Raw genomic sequence first — 19250 nt, 5'->3', positions numbered from 1 at the left:
CATCAAGATCCAAGCATTCAGCTGCATTATAGTCTTAAAATGTAAGTAACCCAAACTATTTAGGTTCAACTAGGAAAGAAATCTCTAGTACTTCCTTACCAACTTCAAGGACATTTATCCAACTTACCTTCTAAACAAAAAGTATGAAAATCATATTAAAAATCTCAAGCAACAGTACCTCTTCTGCATTACCTAGTAAAATTAAGGTCCAGCAAATGCACTAGCCTCAGATTTCTAAACAGTTAAGAAAGCGATATATAGTCTACTATACAAAGAAAAAGTGTAAGACATAATTTAAGAATAATTTGCATCCCCTAGCTGAAGTTCACAGTCATTCTGAAGAACCAATGTCAGGTCCTCAGAAAGACTCAATTGAGTACAACCCTGCCTTTCCTGAAACTCACCCTTAAAATTGACCAAATGACCTTTCAATTCTTCTCAAAGACGACTCATTTCAAGAGCTTCAGTATCCTGCTTTCGGGTTGCAACTCTGTTGTTTAGTCAAATAACCCACTGTGTCTAAGCTTTAATTCAGCGTCGGGAAATGACTGGCTTTCAGCTAACCCGTGTTGCACTCCGGATCCCCCAGCTTAGAATTTCATGGTCTTTATTTGGAGGCTTGGCTAACATTCCAGCCTCCACTAAAACACACTCTGCCCCCCTCCAAGCAAGCAATAAAATGTTTAAAGCTTACTTTAGAGCTATTACCCACCCATTTGAAAATCGACACCTCAGCTGCTTAGTTAAATCACCAGTCATTCCGGCTAAGAAAAAGAAACTGAGTAGCAGAGAAGCATCCTCACCTCAAAGTAGGTTGAGGGAAAATCAGTCTGAATGCCTTCAGGCTTCTCCCAACAAATGCAAAAATAGCAACTGCATGAAATAGGCACAGGCACATTTATGGACTGATCCCATTACCACCTTGATAGCAGCCAAGAAAAAAACAATGGTCTCAAAACTAAAACAAACACCTTGTGGCAAACACCAGCTGTACAAAGTTTACCTGACTAGCCATTGATCACCACTCAGTCAGAAGTCTGCTCAAGGTACTCAAGGTTGCCAGGGCATAAGAGAATCAATCAATTTTGTTCAATTCTATTCCCAGGACCAGCTAGGATGCAAAAGCTATAATGTGACAGCAGAATCTCCACACCTCCTCACTCTGCCTCTCCAGGAAAAACCCTGACTCTCATGATGGAGAACACTGGGGGTATGGACATTTAAAAAAAAATAAAATATGAAAAGGAGGGAAAACACAGCGCAGGCTGCCTTCCAGCATAGCTCTTTATTATTATTATATTCAATTTATCAGTACTTACTTGGAGACTGAAATGAGCCACTAACATATAAAACATCTCAAACATCAACTGGCTTCAGTACTTTCAGAAGTTGCACCAGGGCTGCAACCAGAACTCTGAACTCACCACGCATATGCAGACCTGAGGCAGATTTTCCTCTAGACAGCTCAGACTGCACATACAAGGACAAACATAGAGATGTGGAGCAGAGTATATTGTCCACGCTTCTGTCTTCTAACTACTGGTGATCTCCACTGCACCCAAAACAAGCGTGCCTGTAGACATAAGTACATCTCGAATACAGATTTGAGGACACAGACCACCAGTTATGCTGGCATGTGCGCTCATAGCCTTCAAACCACTGTGTACAAAGTCCCCCTGCAAACACCTGCAGACAGAGTAGGCCTATGGCTGTCCCATATTTAAAGTCATTCTGCTTGCCCTCCTTGCAGATCTCCCACACAATCCTAAATGACCCTAGCAACCTATAACTTATTAAAAACAACCAAAAAACACACACACACACAAAACCACAAACCAAAACAAACAACAAACCATAAACAAACCCTCTCACACTCTTCAAATTGGGGACCAAGTTCAGGATTCTTTTTGGCAGTGCCTGAAGTCATGGGGTATTCAGGATAGTTAGTAATTTTGGTAAAATCAAGTTGCTTGCTTAAGACGTCTAAATATGGACATAAAAGCTTTACTGCACTCTTATTTTTGAGAGTTTTAGCCTACTTTTATTAAGCACTTTGAAAGAAGGGATTACAAACTCATGGATGGTGCATTACATTAGTCCCAGATCTAATACTTTCCTCAGGAAATCAGTATTAAAAATAAAAATAATTTAAATCTATATGCTAGCTGAAGTTAAGGGAAGGGGGAGAAGAGGGGAAACAGAGCAAGCATGCAGATACATGCAACAGTGTAGCTTTAAAGTCCAATGCCTAATGCCCTACTAACCTCTACATGTAATTAATTGCATTCTTAATACAGGCCGGAGTCATTTATAAGTTATTGAACTTTACAGCAACCCAGATACATACTCAGGATTTCATACCTAACAAGTGCTAGACCTAGGACATGTATAATGCATTCTCTGTCTCACACAAATCAAGATACAGCCTCAATAGAATCACCACACATTTGACTAAAATACTTATTTCCTAAATGTCTTTTCCAAGTTGTAAAGTCACTATTGTCAGATAGCCCCTGATGTTACAATATAAACAAGATTTTTTCATCTAGACAAGTTAAACCCTAAAACTACAAAGGCAAAATTATGTGTATCCAAAACTAATATTTTTTTTTTCTTTCCTTTAAAAGAAAATGAAATAAATAGGGTGTTAAATCAACAGCCTGATCTGTGCAGTCAAATCAGGATTATGGTTACTCCCAAAAAGCAAATTTCCCATTGGACAGCCCTAAATCGCAAAAGGAAATGCAAATTTCTGATTACTGACTCCAGGCCTAGAAAGGATGAGAGCATCCATAGACAAAATAAAAATCCTTCTCCTCGAAGAGAAATAATCAAAGAAAGGCTGAAATGGAAGTCTGAAACAGTGCTTTTTCTTCATGAAGAACCTTGCATCTCCTTGCTCAGCTGAACTCACCACTGGTTTTTCCAGTACAAGCCACAGATCCGTATTGGTAGTAGCAAATGAGGGAAATAAGTAAAATTCATTACAGGCAAAGAGGGAGGCTGAGCACATGGACAGAGAACTTCAAGCACTAAAAAGTACGTAACTCCAATTATAAACCCATAAGACAAACCTATATTTTCTTATAAAAACTACTGTCAAACAGGTAATTTGAATACAGCACTCTCAAACTCAGAACAGCAGTGCCTATAATACTTGAAAAAGTCCAGTATGTCCTGCAGAAGAGGACAATAAATTACCAAGAATACAATGACAGCAGGTAAAAGCTCCCTGGCAGAAGTACCTGGGTGTTCAGACAGAACTCTTCATTTCAGACATTACTGACTGAGGAATACCTGGCCATGAAAACCACTTATTCTGCTTTTCTTTACTTTGAGGGACATGGATTTATAAACTTTCATCTAGGCAAAGAGGGAGGCAACAGCTTGCTACAAGCCCACACATCAGTTAAATAACTGTTTTGCTTCATAAGAGGAATAGAAATTAAGACAAGAACAACCAGCCACTATTACCAGTTATTAGAAAAATAGCTTATTTTACTTAAAGTTACCACCTTTTCCTGAAACAGTATGGAAAAGTGTTTCTAAATGGAGGTCAGGGTTGTACATGGTGGATTATATTCATAGCTCTCACAAGAAATGATAAAACTCCTCCAAGACACGAGGGAAGAAACCCTACAAAAGAAAAAACAAAAAAACCAAACCAAAACAAAGAAACTAACACTAGGAGCAAAGGGAGAAAGGAAAAGATTTCCTATAAACCAAGATTATTCAAAATGCTAGGTTGTCATGGAAACTGCTCAGGAAGGGTCAGCCAGTCTCACCTTTGGCTGCAAGGATCATCTGTCAATGCCAAAGCACTGCAAACACCACAAACACGCACTCAAAATTTACCCGTCAAAATCTTTCCAGTCCAGGCTGGTGCTCTTATCAGCACAGCATGAAATGAAGTTCTCTGCTCAAAAAGGCTCCTTTCAGCATGAAACAATTCAGTTTAGGAATCAGTCTGACTTTAGTCTACTACTAAAGACAAAATAGTCTTAAGGAAGAGAAACTCTTAACCTCATTTTTCATCTTTCTTCACCTCTAAGTCATTCCTCTTCATTCCTTTCCCAAAAGAAATATATATGTTCTAATTGCAAATGGTGATTTAATCACTTGGCATTTCAGTCTGTTGCAGCATAATAGATAGATGCTGAAGTGATCCAAGGTAAAAATGGTTGGTTCTCAGGGTTCAGCTCTACTTTCACAGCAGATATAGTAAACAGGCAAGCACAAAGGGAAAAATAACAACCCAAGAAACCACAACCAACCCCCTCACCCCACACACCTGAAAAAGAAGAAAGAAGTTTACTTCCCCAGGGTCACTCAGCAGACTAATAAAGGAATTGAACACACAAACACGTACAGGTTTACACCTCAAAATCTTGTGTGTGGCTAGTCTGGCTCTGTTCAACTGCCATGCTCTCCACTCTTCCACAAATCAATAATTGCAGCCTTCACAACTATGAGAAGAAATTCCAGTGAACCTCTGCCTTGAAGAGCTCTGGAAAGATGCAGGTCACTTGCAGAAGACCTAAGCCTATAACCCATATCTCTCCTCTGTGAGAGGAGTGAAAGAAAACACTCAACAATATTTAATTATTTTGGGGTAAGCTCAGCTCTAAATGCTGAAGCTTCCTCACACACCTCCCAGCTCTGCACAGTATCATCAAAGTTAAGGGAAATCCACGGATCTGACGCATAGTTTGAGTAGGTTGTTTCACTTGGGTTATGTGCTAACTCATTCTAAGTCCTAGAAGCAGTGGTACGCAACACCCACTGAGCTGAATAAACACAGTCTCTATTTTCACCCCTCCTCCCACCCATTTTTCTTCTTTAAAAGGGAGCAGCAGTGTTTTGGTAAGATGCAATAGCAAAACGGTGGTTAGAAAGGCAACATTTTACTGACAAGCGGAAGGTAAGCCAATGCTCTTGCATGAAGATTTTTGCATACAGATGGACAACCTGCTGTAGTTAATTAGTTAACAACATTTTTGATAAAATGGAAGCTATACTTTGTGAGCCAAATATACTTTATGGCTGACGGGGAACACACAATTTGGCTTCTTGCGTGTTCAGGAAGCAGGAAAAAAAGAGCAGCAGCTATAATTTCTGAGATACAAGGGATAGCTGAAAAAGTGAACTGATGATTTTAAGTATCTCTGCATGAGAAGTTAAAGTCCTTCTAATAAGGTCCTGCGTTTTGTGTTTTCTTTTTTAAATACCCCTCATCTACTAGCCTTTGGTAATTTACTTTGATACACTAGAAAGGGGCCATTCAGCACTTTGGCACAGAGCAACCTGTGTGGCAGGTTGCCTGCATGAAGACATGCGGCTGAACCTGAGCAGGGAAGTGGGTGCTTCTGTGATACAAAGACTTGTTACTCGGAAAGCAGCATGTGGGGAGCAAACCGATACAGCTCCTCTTTTGCCTGCAGTCACTGGCCCTTTTTCTATCAGCAGTAAGTCAAAGAGAATCAATTTCTCTCTCTCGATCTCTCCAGGGCTTGCTCCAACTGTTTTCCTTCGAACTTCACCCTCTGCCGCCTTAGCTTTCTGCCTCTGCTTTGGCAAATGATCAAATCTTCACCACTCCCTGTCCCCCCCATGGACTTCCTGCTTTTGGAAACACACCTGTATCAGGTAACAACTGCTTTAGCTATCTGCTGCCACAAAAGAGTTTATCTAAGCAAACCAAGTATTTTTTAAAAAACACGTGAATTTGTGTCACATTCTGACTAAATATGAACAACCCACAGAAGTATTATTAAATGCTGGCAGAAATGGAAAAAAACCCCACCATCTTGTGCATGTATCGGTAAGTTCTTACAAACAATCCTGCAAGGCTAATTTGAGTTTTTCACATAAAAGCAGCAATTTATTTTAACAAGGTTCACAGAGACACAAATAGCTGCATAAAAATAATCAGCAGAGAGCATGAAATAGCATGAAATTAAAGAAAACACTGAACATTAGCTGCCAAGCCTAGAAGAATTTTTAAAATATAAAATAACAATTTAACAAAAAATATTTCTACATACATTTTATTTAGCCTATTTACAGTAAATTCTGCTCTGTTTCTTCCTCCATTTACCTTTGTCATAGAAAGATGATCTGCATGAAAGATGGCTATGAGCAAGCTAATTATCTACAGCAACCACAGCACAACATCACTATATTTATAAGACACAACAACTTAAAATCATACACAGTTAGACACTTACTAAAAACAGTTTGGGGTGATCATTAGCAGCCCAAAGGCTCAATCACATTCTGGGTTTTAAGGCTGAAAAACTTACTAAAACCCATGCCATTCTTTCTGGTTCCTATATAGAGGTGTACGGACCTAACTGCATGCATGTGAACTAAAAGAGATTCCAGATGTACATGTGTATAATGAACAGACATCAGATCTTACAAAAGTGGAACTGTTTGCATTGTACCATCCTATTAGTCAAATAGTAATGCATGAAAAATAATCTTAGAAACATTTTAGAGAAAAAAGAGGATGTATATATCATTTTATCTATGAACAGGAACAACAGAACCCCAAAAAAACTTGCAGAGAATTAGTGACAGACAAAATTGCAACCTAAATTTTGTAACTGGAGGTAACCTGCTCTTCAGCCACAAGCATCTTTTTTTTTTGAAAGATAGGGGGCATTTCCCTATAATTTTTAACTGTATTGGAAATGATTTCATAATTTCCCACCTCTAAATACACATTACATACTGAAGCTGAAAGAACCTCTTTCCCTCCAAAAACTAATTTGTGCTTAATCTAAAAGGATTTTTAAAAACAAAGCCTACCATCTTTGCAGGTCTTTCCATTCTCAAGAAGTTTCACACCAGTGGGACATGCACACTGATAAGAGGGCTTGGTAGGAGACATCAAACACAAGTGGGAGCAGCCACCATTATTAATTCCACATGGGTTTGTAGCTGTTAAACATAAATCACACAGATTAATGCTTCTGATAACGAATGACCTCATCTCATGTGTTAAGACACATACAGCATTTGAGTGGTAGAAACAGTGGCAGCAACACAGATTAAAGAAAGAAATGCTGAACATAGAACAAGAAAAAATTAACTACAAGTGTTGAGTAGTGGGGTATTTATAGTACCAAAATTCATGGATGTTGAATGTTTCCTTTCTTGAGGAAGCAGCTCTAAACAAGAGACTTGTTTCAGCTCTGCCCTTCTCATTTTCACAAACTATTCAAGTTTGTTGGTGCTGAATGTATAGTGGTGGTATGTATAAAAACAAAATGCAAACACAGTAAATTAACACAATGGTTAAGACAGTGGTTATTACACAGAGCTAGTATCGCTTAATATAATCTGCCAAGTTAACACTGCTTTCCATTCAGGAACTACTGCTTGGAAAAAACAAAATGCCATGTTGCCTAAAGTTATGGCACATGAAACAGAAAAGGGAATAACACAGGATAAATGTGGCAGGCAGAAAATAAGAAAGAGATGTTTTTTGCACTTAAAACACAATGTAGAGAATATTTGGTTTCTCACTGGGTCTTTTCCCAATCTCTGCATTGGAAAAATTGCATCATGACGTGAGCGAAGCCACCCACCATCACGCCAAAAGACTAATTAAAATTTTTGCAAATCAGTGCCAACTTGAAGTTAAAGAAAAAGAAAGCAAGACAGCTTACCATTTGGCTGCCTCTTTTGGCTGAAAGCATGGATATCCATGGGAGAGAAGATGTTGGAATGTATTTCACGCAGGTCCTCCCCGGAGTACTTGCTGCAGGCCAAGATTGAATGTGTGTTCCAGTCAGTCCAGTACAACGTGTCCCCAAACAGCGTCAAAGCAAAAGGATGTGGAAGGGAGCCTTTAACCACTGCTTGCCTAAGAGAGCACAGGGAAGAAAATGAACGCTCAAACATGATTCATGCTACGCTTTTCCTTGAACTTAGCCTTTGTGAAAAGAGGTTTTACAGTGCAAGTACTGTTGACCAAAACTTTTGTATTTATTTATGGGGAACGAATATAGTGCACCCAGTTTCGGGAATAATATGGGGTAACAACATAGGAGTCCTATTTCCAGGCTGCCTACTGATGCACAGATGGCCAAGAGGTGCCAACTGAAATCCCTACTTAGGTCTGTGGCTATTTCTTAGCACCCTTTTAACACTCAGTACCTGTTGGGCTCTAAGACACCATGCACCATTCCAGAGAACACCAGCTGATTTTATGTAACTCTGACCACTGCTTGTTGATTTATGACATCCATGATTTTCAGCCTCAGATTTCAAACTGAGACAGCATTCGGTCAATCAGAAGTCCACCCACCTCTTCCAGTTTCACTCTTTAGAGCCACTGAAAATATACTCTAATGGCAAATAGTTCAACTGTAAAGAAATCTTTAAAGTTTCATGACTCATTATTATGATAATTATTAAGCTATTGTTTTTATTATAAGCAGTGCTATTAAAAAGAGTTCTACTGATCTGCCATGGCAATGGTATCATTTCTGAGCAAATTGGGTCACCACCTGTCTCCAGATTCATAAACAAAATTAAAGAGTATACTCACATATTTTATGTATATATACAAACACATGCTCATTAGCCATCACAAAAATGCAGCACAAACATTACTGAAGACAGTTTTTCCAGGTTCTTGTGATGTAGAAACTAATTATCAGTACCCCGGTTCCTCAGAACTGGAGTTGCATAGCTCAATTTTTATGGCTATTTTATTCAGAATCACAGAAAAACTTAGGATGGAGACTAGGATGGAGATGGATGATGACTCCGGAAGTCTACTGAACCAACACCCTGCTGAAAGCAGGGCCACAAAAATAGCATTTACACAAGTGCTTCTTCCCACCTCCTTTCTTTTTAACTGTGGGTGCACATATGCTCCCACATAAAGCAAGCTCCCACTGAACTGTGGAGATCATCATCCCTCTTCTGGACTGAAAGCAGCAAGGATTGACCCCACAGCTCTACTACTCCTTCTATATAGGGTACACTATGAAGATCAGGCTCCCAACTTTCTTCTTGCAGGGAAGACAGACATTATCTGTATATCTACAGAGGAAATATCCCCACACTGTATGCATCACTATGCAGAGGTCAGGAAATGAAGTGGTTTAGTAGGGGACAAAACCACTCTTATTTTCTAAATATTTTCTGTTAAAATGTAACAGAAGAGTATATTAAAGCAAGAAACTTGAAGGTGTCTTCTGCCAATGATTCTGAGTACAAAGAGACTGCAGTCATTACTGCTCTTTCACCTTAGCTTCTGAAAAAATATGCACTCTTTAAGGCTTCTATTTTTATTTCCTGCTCCTGAGAAAAACACATACTTTCCCTTACTTGTCACTCTAGTGTTCCAATTCTACACTAAACAAAATTCTCTATTTCTGATATTTTGCACTCAAAAGTAGGACAAATTCTATTTTCTTTCTTATCTCTGTCTGGAGTCAAGTATATATTTGCTTCTAATTAAATGCACCAACTAAGCATCTTACAAAAAACTACTGTAATACAATTTACAGCTGAAATCTACCAGCCAACAGTGAAGCCAGAGTGACACAACACACTTTCGTATCAAGAATAAAGACATTCTAATTCTGTAAGTGTTTCTACCAACCCCACCCCCAAACCATAAATGCCTTCAATATTTGAATAATTTCTGTTTATAGCAGGCTTGGAGACTAAGTCTTTATGACAAATTTATGACATTTTCTCATATGACACAGAAGTAATAAAAGTCTAAAGCTCTCACTATATAAGCAGACCTGCACCAAAGACATCATTCCTATACACAAGGGAAGCCACATTTTTCTAAAGCATTCTGACTCTTCTTGCAAATCACTTTATTACAAAACAACAACACAAACAAACAAACAAAAAAACCCCAAAACAAATGAAAAAAACCAACAAAACCACAACACAAAAAACAAACCAACACCAGAGTATTTTTAAATGTCATTAGTTCCCACCATTTCTGGGGGAAACACATCAATAGATACTGTTAGATATGCCTAACTTACAGACAGCCATCTATTCATATGACAATACATAAGGTGAACTGTGAGCCTTATGTAAGATGGCCTTATTTGGAGAGATTCAGGAGCACCTCATTTGACTGCACTCAGCCACAGCCTTGAAGTGATTATTCTTAAACTTGTATAATTTTTCTCAGCCAACATAAAGTGCCATCACAGGAAAATGCCTTTGAGCCAAAATACAACACCATGTATTTCTTGCATCTCATGAAGATGAGTATAGCAGTAACAAAAAGTCCATATCCCTTGATTCCAGGAAGCCATTACAAGGTGATAGCTCACTTCCAAGCAGCAAAACCAGCAGAGTTTTTTTCCCCTCCAAACATATTTCACAGGCTGCACCAGTAGCCTTGCTGAACAGCAGCTGCACAGTGTGTGTCAGCACAGAAGCAGTGGCTGAGTGGTGCTAAATGAGCATCCACAGCCTAATGAGGAGGGGCAGGAGAAGGCTTGAGAGCCAAGACGCAGGAAAAGGAATGGGAGAGGGAGCAAGAAACGTTTTTCTGATGACTGCCAGGAAGTAGTTATGCTTTAGTGTGATCTGCATGAAGAACTTCAGAGCTCTGGTTTTGGCAGGTGAGAAGACGGGTCTCAACTCCTCTGCCTTGACCGATCCTTTATTAAATATGCCTGGGTGAAGGAAGGGGACCAGAACATCACCCATAGCACGCAACTGCTGCACACAGCTGACAGGAGCAGGCACTTCCCACCTATAGGGTGTTCCACAAGCACCCATGTGGGGTCAGGGAGCAGTCAGGTCTCCGCATTTCTGGTCTTGCTAATAAAGCCACTGACTCTACATTACCAACTGAGACTGGACTGGAACAAGTGATAAGAAAGCAAAGCACTCCATTCTATTATCCTTCACTAAGCTCCTCAGTTTCTTCAGACTGCTATACTCATATACTTAGTCTTGTTAAAAAGACACCAGAGATGATGAGGAAGTGAGAGATGAGGATAAGGAGTAATATTATTCATTCAGGAGACACCTCTAGGGCTTCGGCAACATGCAAACTGGCTATATGTTACAGGGCACTAAGCACACACTGACTTTTTGCCAGGAATACAATCACACAAGTTTGCCTTAAAATTCCTGATGGCAATTGACATTTTAAACTTCACCATCTCTAACTTTGTTTAGTTGGCTGGGAAGGAAATGCAAAAGTGGAGAATACTGAAGGAAGGTGGGAAGACAAAAAAAGGAGAGAAAAGGAGCAGTTTCCACAGAAATGAAATATAATCTGTGCTGTGTATCACTACTTCCTAAATAAAACTATTTATAGTATCTTAATGGTAATCAGAGATGCAAAAACTATTATAGTAAAAGAGTCTTCTACTGCCTGAAGAAAATGCAGATCTAATTTAAATATATTCACCTTTGTTCTATTCTTATTCTGTTAGAGGCCTGTGAAATACTTTGTGAAGATAAAGAAAAAATTGAACATATAATAAACAAGTGAAAGTAGGCATTACAAAAGGGACTACTGAACTCTGAAATGGGACATGTATGAAAATTCGTAGTTTTATATTAACAATGACAAAAAGCTCCTGCTTCAAGACACTATGCATTTCAGATGAAGAATAAACTTGCTTGAAATAAAAATTCAAGTTTGCAAAAAAGATCAACATTAAACGAATATACTTTATCACAACACTGACTTCGTCAGGCTGCCCTTATTTCACCTAATACTAGCATTCAAAACCAAAGGTAGATTATATCTATGAAAGTTAAGAATTCTCCACACCAGAAGAAATTAAATCTAAAATGTTATCAGTATTACTATTTTCGCCCATGAATCTTAACAGAATGTTTTCTATCCAACCATAACAGCATTTCTCCATAAAAATAAACAAGCAAACACTTTCCATTAACAAAATTCCTTCTATTCCAGTTTCATTACATTTCTCTAATTTAAGAAACTGATCAGAACACCTGCATAAAGCCTGACTTCTTTGGACCTCCTGGCCTGTATTTCTCCAAATCTTTACATTCCAGCTTCACATTAGCAAAACTCTTTTCACATGACCTTTGAGGCTGCCTGTGCTCAATCTCCAGGCCAGGGTGCAAGAATTTTCATGTTTATGTTTCAACTCATGCCTCTGTAGGATCCTGTACCTATTACCATAGAATCGTAGAATTATTTGGGTTGGAAGTGACCTAGATGATCATCATCTAGTTCCAACCCCCTTGCACGGGCAGGGACACCTTCCACTAGACCAGGTTGCTCAAAGCCCTGAAACCATCTCCTAAACTATCCAAAAGAGAAAAAAAAAAGATAAAGATACCTGAGGGTTACATTCTTACCACATATTTTCTTGTGTTTTTTTTTTCCTCCCCCACTTGATACAAGAAAAACAAAACAGAAAGTTGTTATGCTGCAATTACTGTCACATCTTCCTTCATGAATGATTAAAAATGTAAAGATCCATCTTCTGAACCTTACTTTTAGTGCTCAACATGTTCAAGAAAGCATATAACAGACAGGCTTGCATGAAGCAAATGATATTTTACACAACACGTTTCTCTCCATCTACAGATTACTTTATGCCTGAGCATTCAGAAAGTCACAAGAATGACACAGGTCCGACTTGTGACAATACATTAGAAAGTGGTAAAAGCACTTATGAGTCCCTCACACTATCAAATGAAGCAGGATGGAAAACCAACTGTTTAACACCGCACCACACCAAAGATGCCACAAGGAGGACAGGGAGCTCTGGTTTCCTCAGAAGCTTGCAAGGTTTCCTCTCTTGCCAACCTAACAAAAACATTTACAAAGCAAACTTGGAAAATTAAACTGGATTTTTACCATGAATGCTTGTTCAAATATTCCTATCAGAATACACGCCTGGTTCTAATTACCTGAGAAAGTAAACAGGAAACTTGACTTGTGGGATATAATACTGTCTTTTAAAACCAAAATATTTTCTCTTTTGCTGCTTTGTTAAGCTGTGATTGCTGTGTGCTTCCAGAAAGTATATATAACTAATAACAAGTCTAACAATGACATTTTAATTGCCACCTTCAATGAAAGCTTGAAAAAGTCAATCAGAAACAAAAACATGGTTGAAAAATGAAGTCATTCTGTGGGCCATTTTTCAGGCAAACACTATCATGACATGCAGTACAGATGAAAGTTCTCTGGCAAGGGGGAAGGAGATTAGGAAGCCAGCAAGAAGAGATGAGGAAGTGTAGAAGGGAAGGTGCACCAGTAGATCCACTGACTGCAGAATAGTCTGTGTGCATCCTAACTGAATCTGCACTTCGTCTGCATTCAGCAGCGCTGTGATCCTGAACTAATTCTGCATTTGCCACCTCAGGTCTTAGAAGCAGTATTGATGAACTACTCCACTGACCCACCTGGGCTAATCACCCTTTACTACGTATTTTTATTTAAATTCTAGAAATATGCAGACACCTGTGACCTCATGACTAACTATATACACAATGTATGTGTATTGCACACAGTCAACTACAAACGTTTTGAAGCTCCACCTTTCCAGAATTTCATTTCAGAAGCACCTTGGGCAGAATTAAGAAATTCATCCTAGTTCTTTGTCCAAATAATCTAATTAATTCTGCTTATGTAGGCTTCTGTAGTAGCTTCAATTAGGGTACTACTTGTCTTTTGCACTGGCCTACAATGTGTTGATGAGGTACTGAAACAAGGTTTTCCTCTTCATTGCTTACGGTTCCTAAGCACTGTATCTCACAGAAATATACACAAATATATATATACAGAATGCAGTATTTTTTACCTTGTACATAACATTATATATTGTACACATGATATTCAAATAATGAAAAAGAAACTCTTCTAAAAGCAGGGACACAGTATTTTTAGTGTTTCATCAAATCTGCAACTAATCATCTGGCAGACAGACATGAGCCGATGCTTGAAAACAGAAACTAGAAAAATCAATGCTCGAGTGTAAACTTAAGACATTCACCTCCTCTCATGAGCTTCCCAGCTTTCTGACAGTTGCTGAAAGTATGTTTTCTTACAGTGGCCTCAAAACCCATCTCATTAGCACCAACTCTTCCTGGGGGACCTTGTAAGTGCATTTCCCTTCAGCCAGTAATGTGTTAACTTATTAATTAGAACTGCTGCTGCAGGGTAAAGGAAGAGAAAATTAATTCAAGAGCTGCCTTAACAGGCCAACCTATCTCGGGTACTCTACTCACAGGAGAGCTGTCTGCAATTCAGTTTTGTTTAATTAGTCCCACAAAAAGCAACTGTTCACTCTGATAAGAGTGAGGCGAGAGCTGCAAAAATACAAAACCGTATCTTGTATGCACCAATTTAATTTTTTAATTATTACATTCTGACATGAAAAACTGCTCGTTCCTTTCTCTTGCTGGCAAACCAAGGGCATCAGTCATCAACTTTTCTGCTCTTTCTCTTTATTCTAATGAGCCCGTCACTAGAGTAGCTTGGGACAGTAAATTCCAGGACTAGCAGGTAACAAATGATACATCCTCCCCATAAAATTTACTGTAGAGTTTTTCTCATTCATTTACGATTTTATCACATATTTACTGAGTGCTACTGCCAGCACTGTCATACTGCTTACTAGTTGTGGTGCAGAGGCTCACCAGCTCCAAAGGGAGCTTATCCAGGCCCCATCCAAAGAGGTGACAAAAAAATATGTTAAATTAAAAAATAAAATAAAATCAAGGCCTCCTTTGTTTCTCCCCCAGCACATTCCTCCCACCTGTCTACCGTACTCTTCCACTATTCAAACCCCTGTGAGCAAAAACCAAAGCATCCATGCATATCAATATCCTTCTCTGACACATAAATCTTTAAATTTTAATTCTTGTGTAGTGCCAGGTGTACAGATGTGATAGTCAGACCACAAAGACAAATGAAGTAATGGATTTCTTACAGATTTAGATATATGCCAAGAATGTTTCCCTTTCATTCATTCCAAGTTTTAGACCACTGAAGTCTGAACCTCAATACTTTTAACACTGTCAGTGACACTAATTAAAATCTTTTCCTATTTATGCTGTATTCTCTTTCACCATTCAAACCACAAAAGCAGTTTTCTTGGAACCATTTAAAATTCTTTTTTGATATAAAGATGTTAGTTCTTGCTTGCTACTTCTCACTTCCCTCAAAGCAATTAAAACTCATGTCATCCTACTTTACATGAAGCTTTCACAATCCCACTTATCTGCTATAGACTCTTTCCCACCTCACGTTATGCAACACTAAAAATCTCCAAACAGATAAAATCTTTACTCATCTGCTTCCTTTGCTAAAAGTTACCAAAAGTACTCAGATCTAGAACATCGTACTTTCAAGAGGCTGTATGTCTTTTAGTAACTCAATTGCCTTTTCCATTTCTTCAATAGCTTCAGCTTCCAGAAGCATAGTTTCCCAGGCATGCTAACAGTAGGCAAAGCACCAGAAAAACTAGTAACACTTGGCAATGATAAAACAACAAAAAAATATTTGTTTTAATCAAGTGAAATTTAGATATATATATAAAAAATTAAACTTACTTTCTAAATATAAAACTGCAGTTAAAAGAATGGTCAAAATATCAAGGACAATTCACTCAAACTAACAGTTTCTAAATAAACCAGATAGTCTGTTTAAGTTAGATTTTGCACTCAGTGATAACGATCTTCTTGTCCCCCATTCTTAACTCTTAAGGAAAATTCCTCTAAAGCGTAGCCCTCTTAAAAGAGGATTTTAAAAGGTGGTAGAGGAAAAAGGTTGGCCTAATCACACATTGTCATCTTTTCACACGGAAGCAATCTGATCATTCTGGGTGTGTCTGTTCAGTATCCATCTCTTCCAACTCCATATCCAACACATCTTGAATCCCTTGGGCAAGTACTCGGGAAAGGAGGGATCACAGAGATTTTTGGTTTTACTTTTTTCAAATTTTCCCTAACAAATGGATGGTTGTGAAGACGTGAGGGACTCTCATCCCCCTGTATTTGATGCACCTGACAGGAGGAGCAGCTGAAATAAGCTGCCTAGGAACACTCTGTCAAGCTGCCAGACCCAGCAAGAGCACACAGGGGACACAGAATGGAGAGAGGGATAACACTAGGTGAAGGAATATTAGGAGCCAAGGGTGCATTTGAGGGATGACAAGAAGTAGGGAGAAAAAAGCTGGGAGAAAGTGTGTGCACAGGAACATATGGAGAAATGCCAAAGGAATTGCTGCTGGGTTGGAGCAAGAAGTAGAAATCCTTCTAAACCCAGATGTTATTAGTTCTACTGTTCACAGAAAAATCTGGTTAGATTTTCTTTTTTGGGAGTGAGGATGACTGGGAGAAAAGATTGAAGGTTTTGTGGATTGTTTTCACTTAAAAGGAAGATCTCAGGGGGGTTGTTTTGTCTGCAGAATTAGAAATTCTCTTTTTTAGCATTAGAGAATCTGTTAATGAAAATATCAATCAAATAATTAAGAGACAAAAACCAGAATTACAGCGGTAAAATAACATTGAAAAAGGTGAATTTGGGGAATAACTGAAAGACAATACTTAAAAAAAGTAATTCATTCAGATAGCCCCAGAAGATCTTTTTTCTTAAAACAGTCACAAACTAAGAGGTCATAACAGAGAAAAAAACAAACCATAAAAGCCCAGTGTAGAACAGCTTAACTTGTACAATTATTTTGTTTTCTTTTTTCCCCGTCCTGATGATGTAATTGCAAAGAATAAAAAACAACAAAAATGCCTGGATACAGATGTTGACTATTTTCTGAAGCTTCAGAACTTTCTCACGTGCCTAGGGAAAAACAGGTGCTGTTAGCAGTGGTCTGTGCTTTTGAGAACTTAGGGGAAGTTGGATGTGGTTTCCTTTCTAAAGACTATTTCCCTTTCTTGCCTTCAAATGGTAATGTATTAGCATACTGCCACAAAATACTTCTCACATATTTCAGTTTAAAATACCAACAACTTTAAAGTCTTAGACTAAGTGTTTTGTTTTTAATGAATAAGAGTTAACTAGCAGATTAAAAAAAAAAAAAAAAAAAAAAATCAGTATTACTTGTCTGTACAGGTCTTTATTAGAGAATTCACCAATTCCAGAGAACTGACTCTGGAATGAGGTAACTGCTGGGATTCAGGTCACTACAACTTCTGTGTCATGAGACACAGCTGTGAGATGCAGCTGACTGCAGACAGACAAGGTTGGTCAACCTTTCATACCAAAACAGACCAGCACCTTCACAGCCTCATCTCCAGAATGAATCATTTCCAGGTTAGCCAAAGGCAGACCAGGGAATAAACACCATTAAAATAAAAACAAAATTCCAAACCTGAGTATATTTACATTGCTGCACAACAGATCACCAGTAAGGGAAAAACTGCAAAAAAGTCTGCAGCAAAAAAGACTGAAAATGTTGCAGTGCCAGCAGGAAACACCAAAGTAGCTCTGGTGCCAGGAAGACTAGAGACGTTAGATAAGACAAGGAGGTTTGTATTCCATGGGAAAAACGTAAATATAGATTTGGATGGTGGTGGCGACGATTTTTCATCAGTGGACACTTTTCAAACAAGTAACATTTAAAAAAAACATCTGTGCATTCTACAAAAGCAGTACTATTGAATGCAATGCCCAATACGTGTTCTCTTTCTATAAAGGCATCAGCCAGACGGCAGTAATGTGTTGTTATATTAAGGCAGCCATTTCCTATATAAAGAGGAGAGCACAAAAAAGGGGTGACTCAAGAATAACCACTAAATTATCCCATTGGACAAAGACACTGAAGTGCATTTTAGGTGTGATTATATCAGTAGTCAGTGCAGAGTGGTATTTTCTTCATGCTGGCATTATTGTTTGAAGGGTGGGGTTGGTTGTTTTGGTTTTTCTTGTTTCTGTTACTCCTACATCAACCATGAACATTTCAGATGTGTGACAAATCAACATCTGGACTGCAATTTTTCAAGTGGCAAGCTGTCACATTCAGCTCCACATGTGATTGCTTTCAGATGAGATGACTTTTTAAATGTTCTGTTACACATTTGGTTTCACGATCTCTCTATTCTTACCACAGGAGATATACAACATTATAAATTATTTTTAACAGAGAGATTTTGGGCTATTCCAGTTAACCAGGACCAATTAAAAAATAAAATACTCAAGTTCTTGTTGTACATGACAATTCCTATCCCTTTCTCTCCTTTAAAACTTATGTAATATTCTTTTTTAAAGAAAGTATCACTATGAAATATTTCTCTCCTTTTTGGTATTATTAAGTTCTCTTCCTTGTGAAATAAAGAGCAAATGAAAGACAACTTCAAAATATATGTTTATATATCCATGTTTTGAATTCACAAAGCTAGTTATAATATTTATATCCAAAGACAAGTCTAAAACTGCATCCAACTCCTGTTACCTTCTATAAACAGACACTGTTACAAAAATACTACATGAACTTCGGGTCTCAGAATTTCAGACAGACAGAATTTAAGAATTTCTAAGAAGCATTATAATAAACTGTGAAGTTCAAAATATATACCACAAGAAGACAGTGAACATTTCATGTGTGCTGCCTGTATTCCCACTCACAAGTCCACACAAAACACCTATCTTGTCAGTATGATTGACTTATTTACCCAGATGTACATTTGTGGTGAAAGAAGGGACAAATCCCGGAGAGAACAAAATGCAGAGCATAAGAAAATATATTTTATGACTAGATAAACCAACTGGAGCATCACAAAAATCTGCACAGGACAACCTCCAAAAACCTTATCTCTATACAATACCGTGGGCACAAGCTAACTGCACATTTGTTTGTATGTGCAATCAGTACTTGCCAAAGGTATCTAATTTAACAAAGAAGGTCATTGCCCAAATTAGGGATAAGTGCATACATACAAATGACCAGTTATACTCTTAATTAAGTAGTTGTGACTGAATTCAAAAGAATTACGTCATCACTATGAAACTGTTAAGAGGAAAAGAGTAATTTTAGCATAGTTGTCTGTAAATACAGTTTTTCACTCATTTCCCAACCCTCAGGATCAACACAACTAGAATATTAGTATATGATGAGCAGCTCTGAGGAGAATTTGCGGGTTGGTTGATGAGAAGCTCAACATGAGCCAGCAATGTGTACTTGCAACCCAGAAAGCCAACTGTGTCCTGGGCTGCACCAAAAGAAGAGTGGCCAGCAGGTCAAGGGAGGTGATTCTCCTCTGGTGAGACCCCACCTGGAGTGCTGTGTCCAGTT

At 38.3% G+C, this 19250-nt stretch overlaps 1 protein-coding gene across 2 annotated transcripts in view; it reads right to left on the bottom strand.

Annotated features, from left to right (window-relative positions):
• Positions 1-19250, bottom strand: part of LRP6 (LDL receptor related protein 6) — a 129670-nt gene that overhangs the window by 59998 nt on the left and 50422 nt on the right. The window contains exons 4-5 of one of the 2 annotated variants that reach the window (XM_051625959.1): positions 7677-7873; positions 6814-6945 (exon numbers count right to left, since the gene is read on the bottom strand). In XM_051625959.1, coding sequence (XP_051481919.1) covers positions 6814-6945; positions 7677-7873 — 329 coding nt within the window. The remainder of the gene's footprint in view (positions 1-6813; positions 6946-7676; positions 7874-19250) is intronic. The other variant, XM_051625968.1, reaches the window with a different exon arrangement.

Source organism: Apus apus, chromosome 1, assembly GCF_020740795.1.
Source record: "Apus apus isolate bApuApu2 chromosome 1, bApuApu2.pri.cur, whole genome shotgun sequence".
NCBI lineage: Eukaryota > Metazoa > Chordata > Aves > Apodiformes > Apodidae > Apus > Apus apus.
Note: the sequence above shows the minus strand (reverse complement) of the source record. Positions and strands in the feature narration are given on the sequence as shown.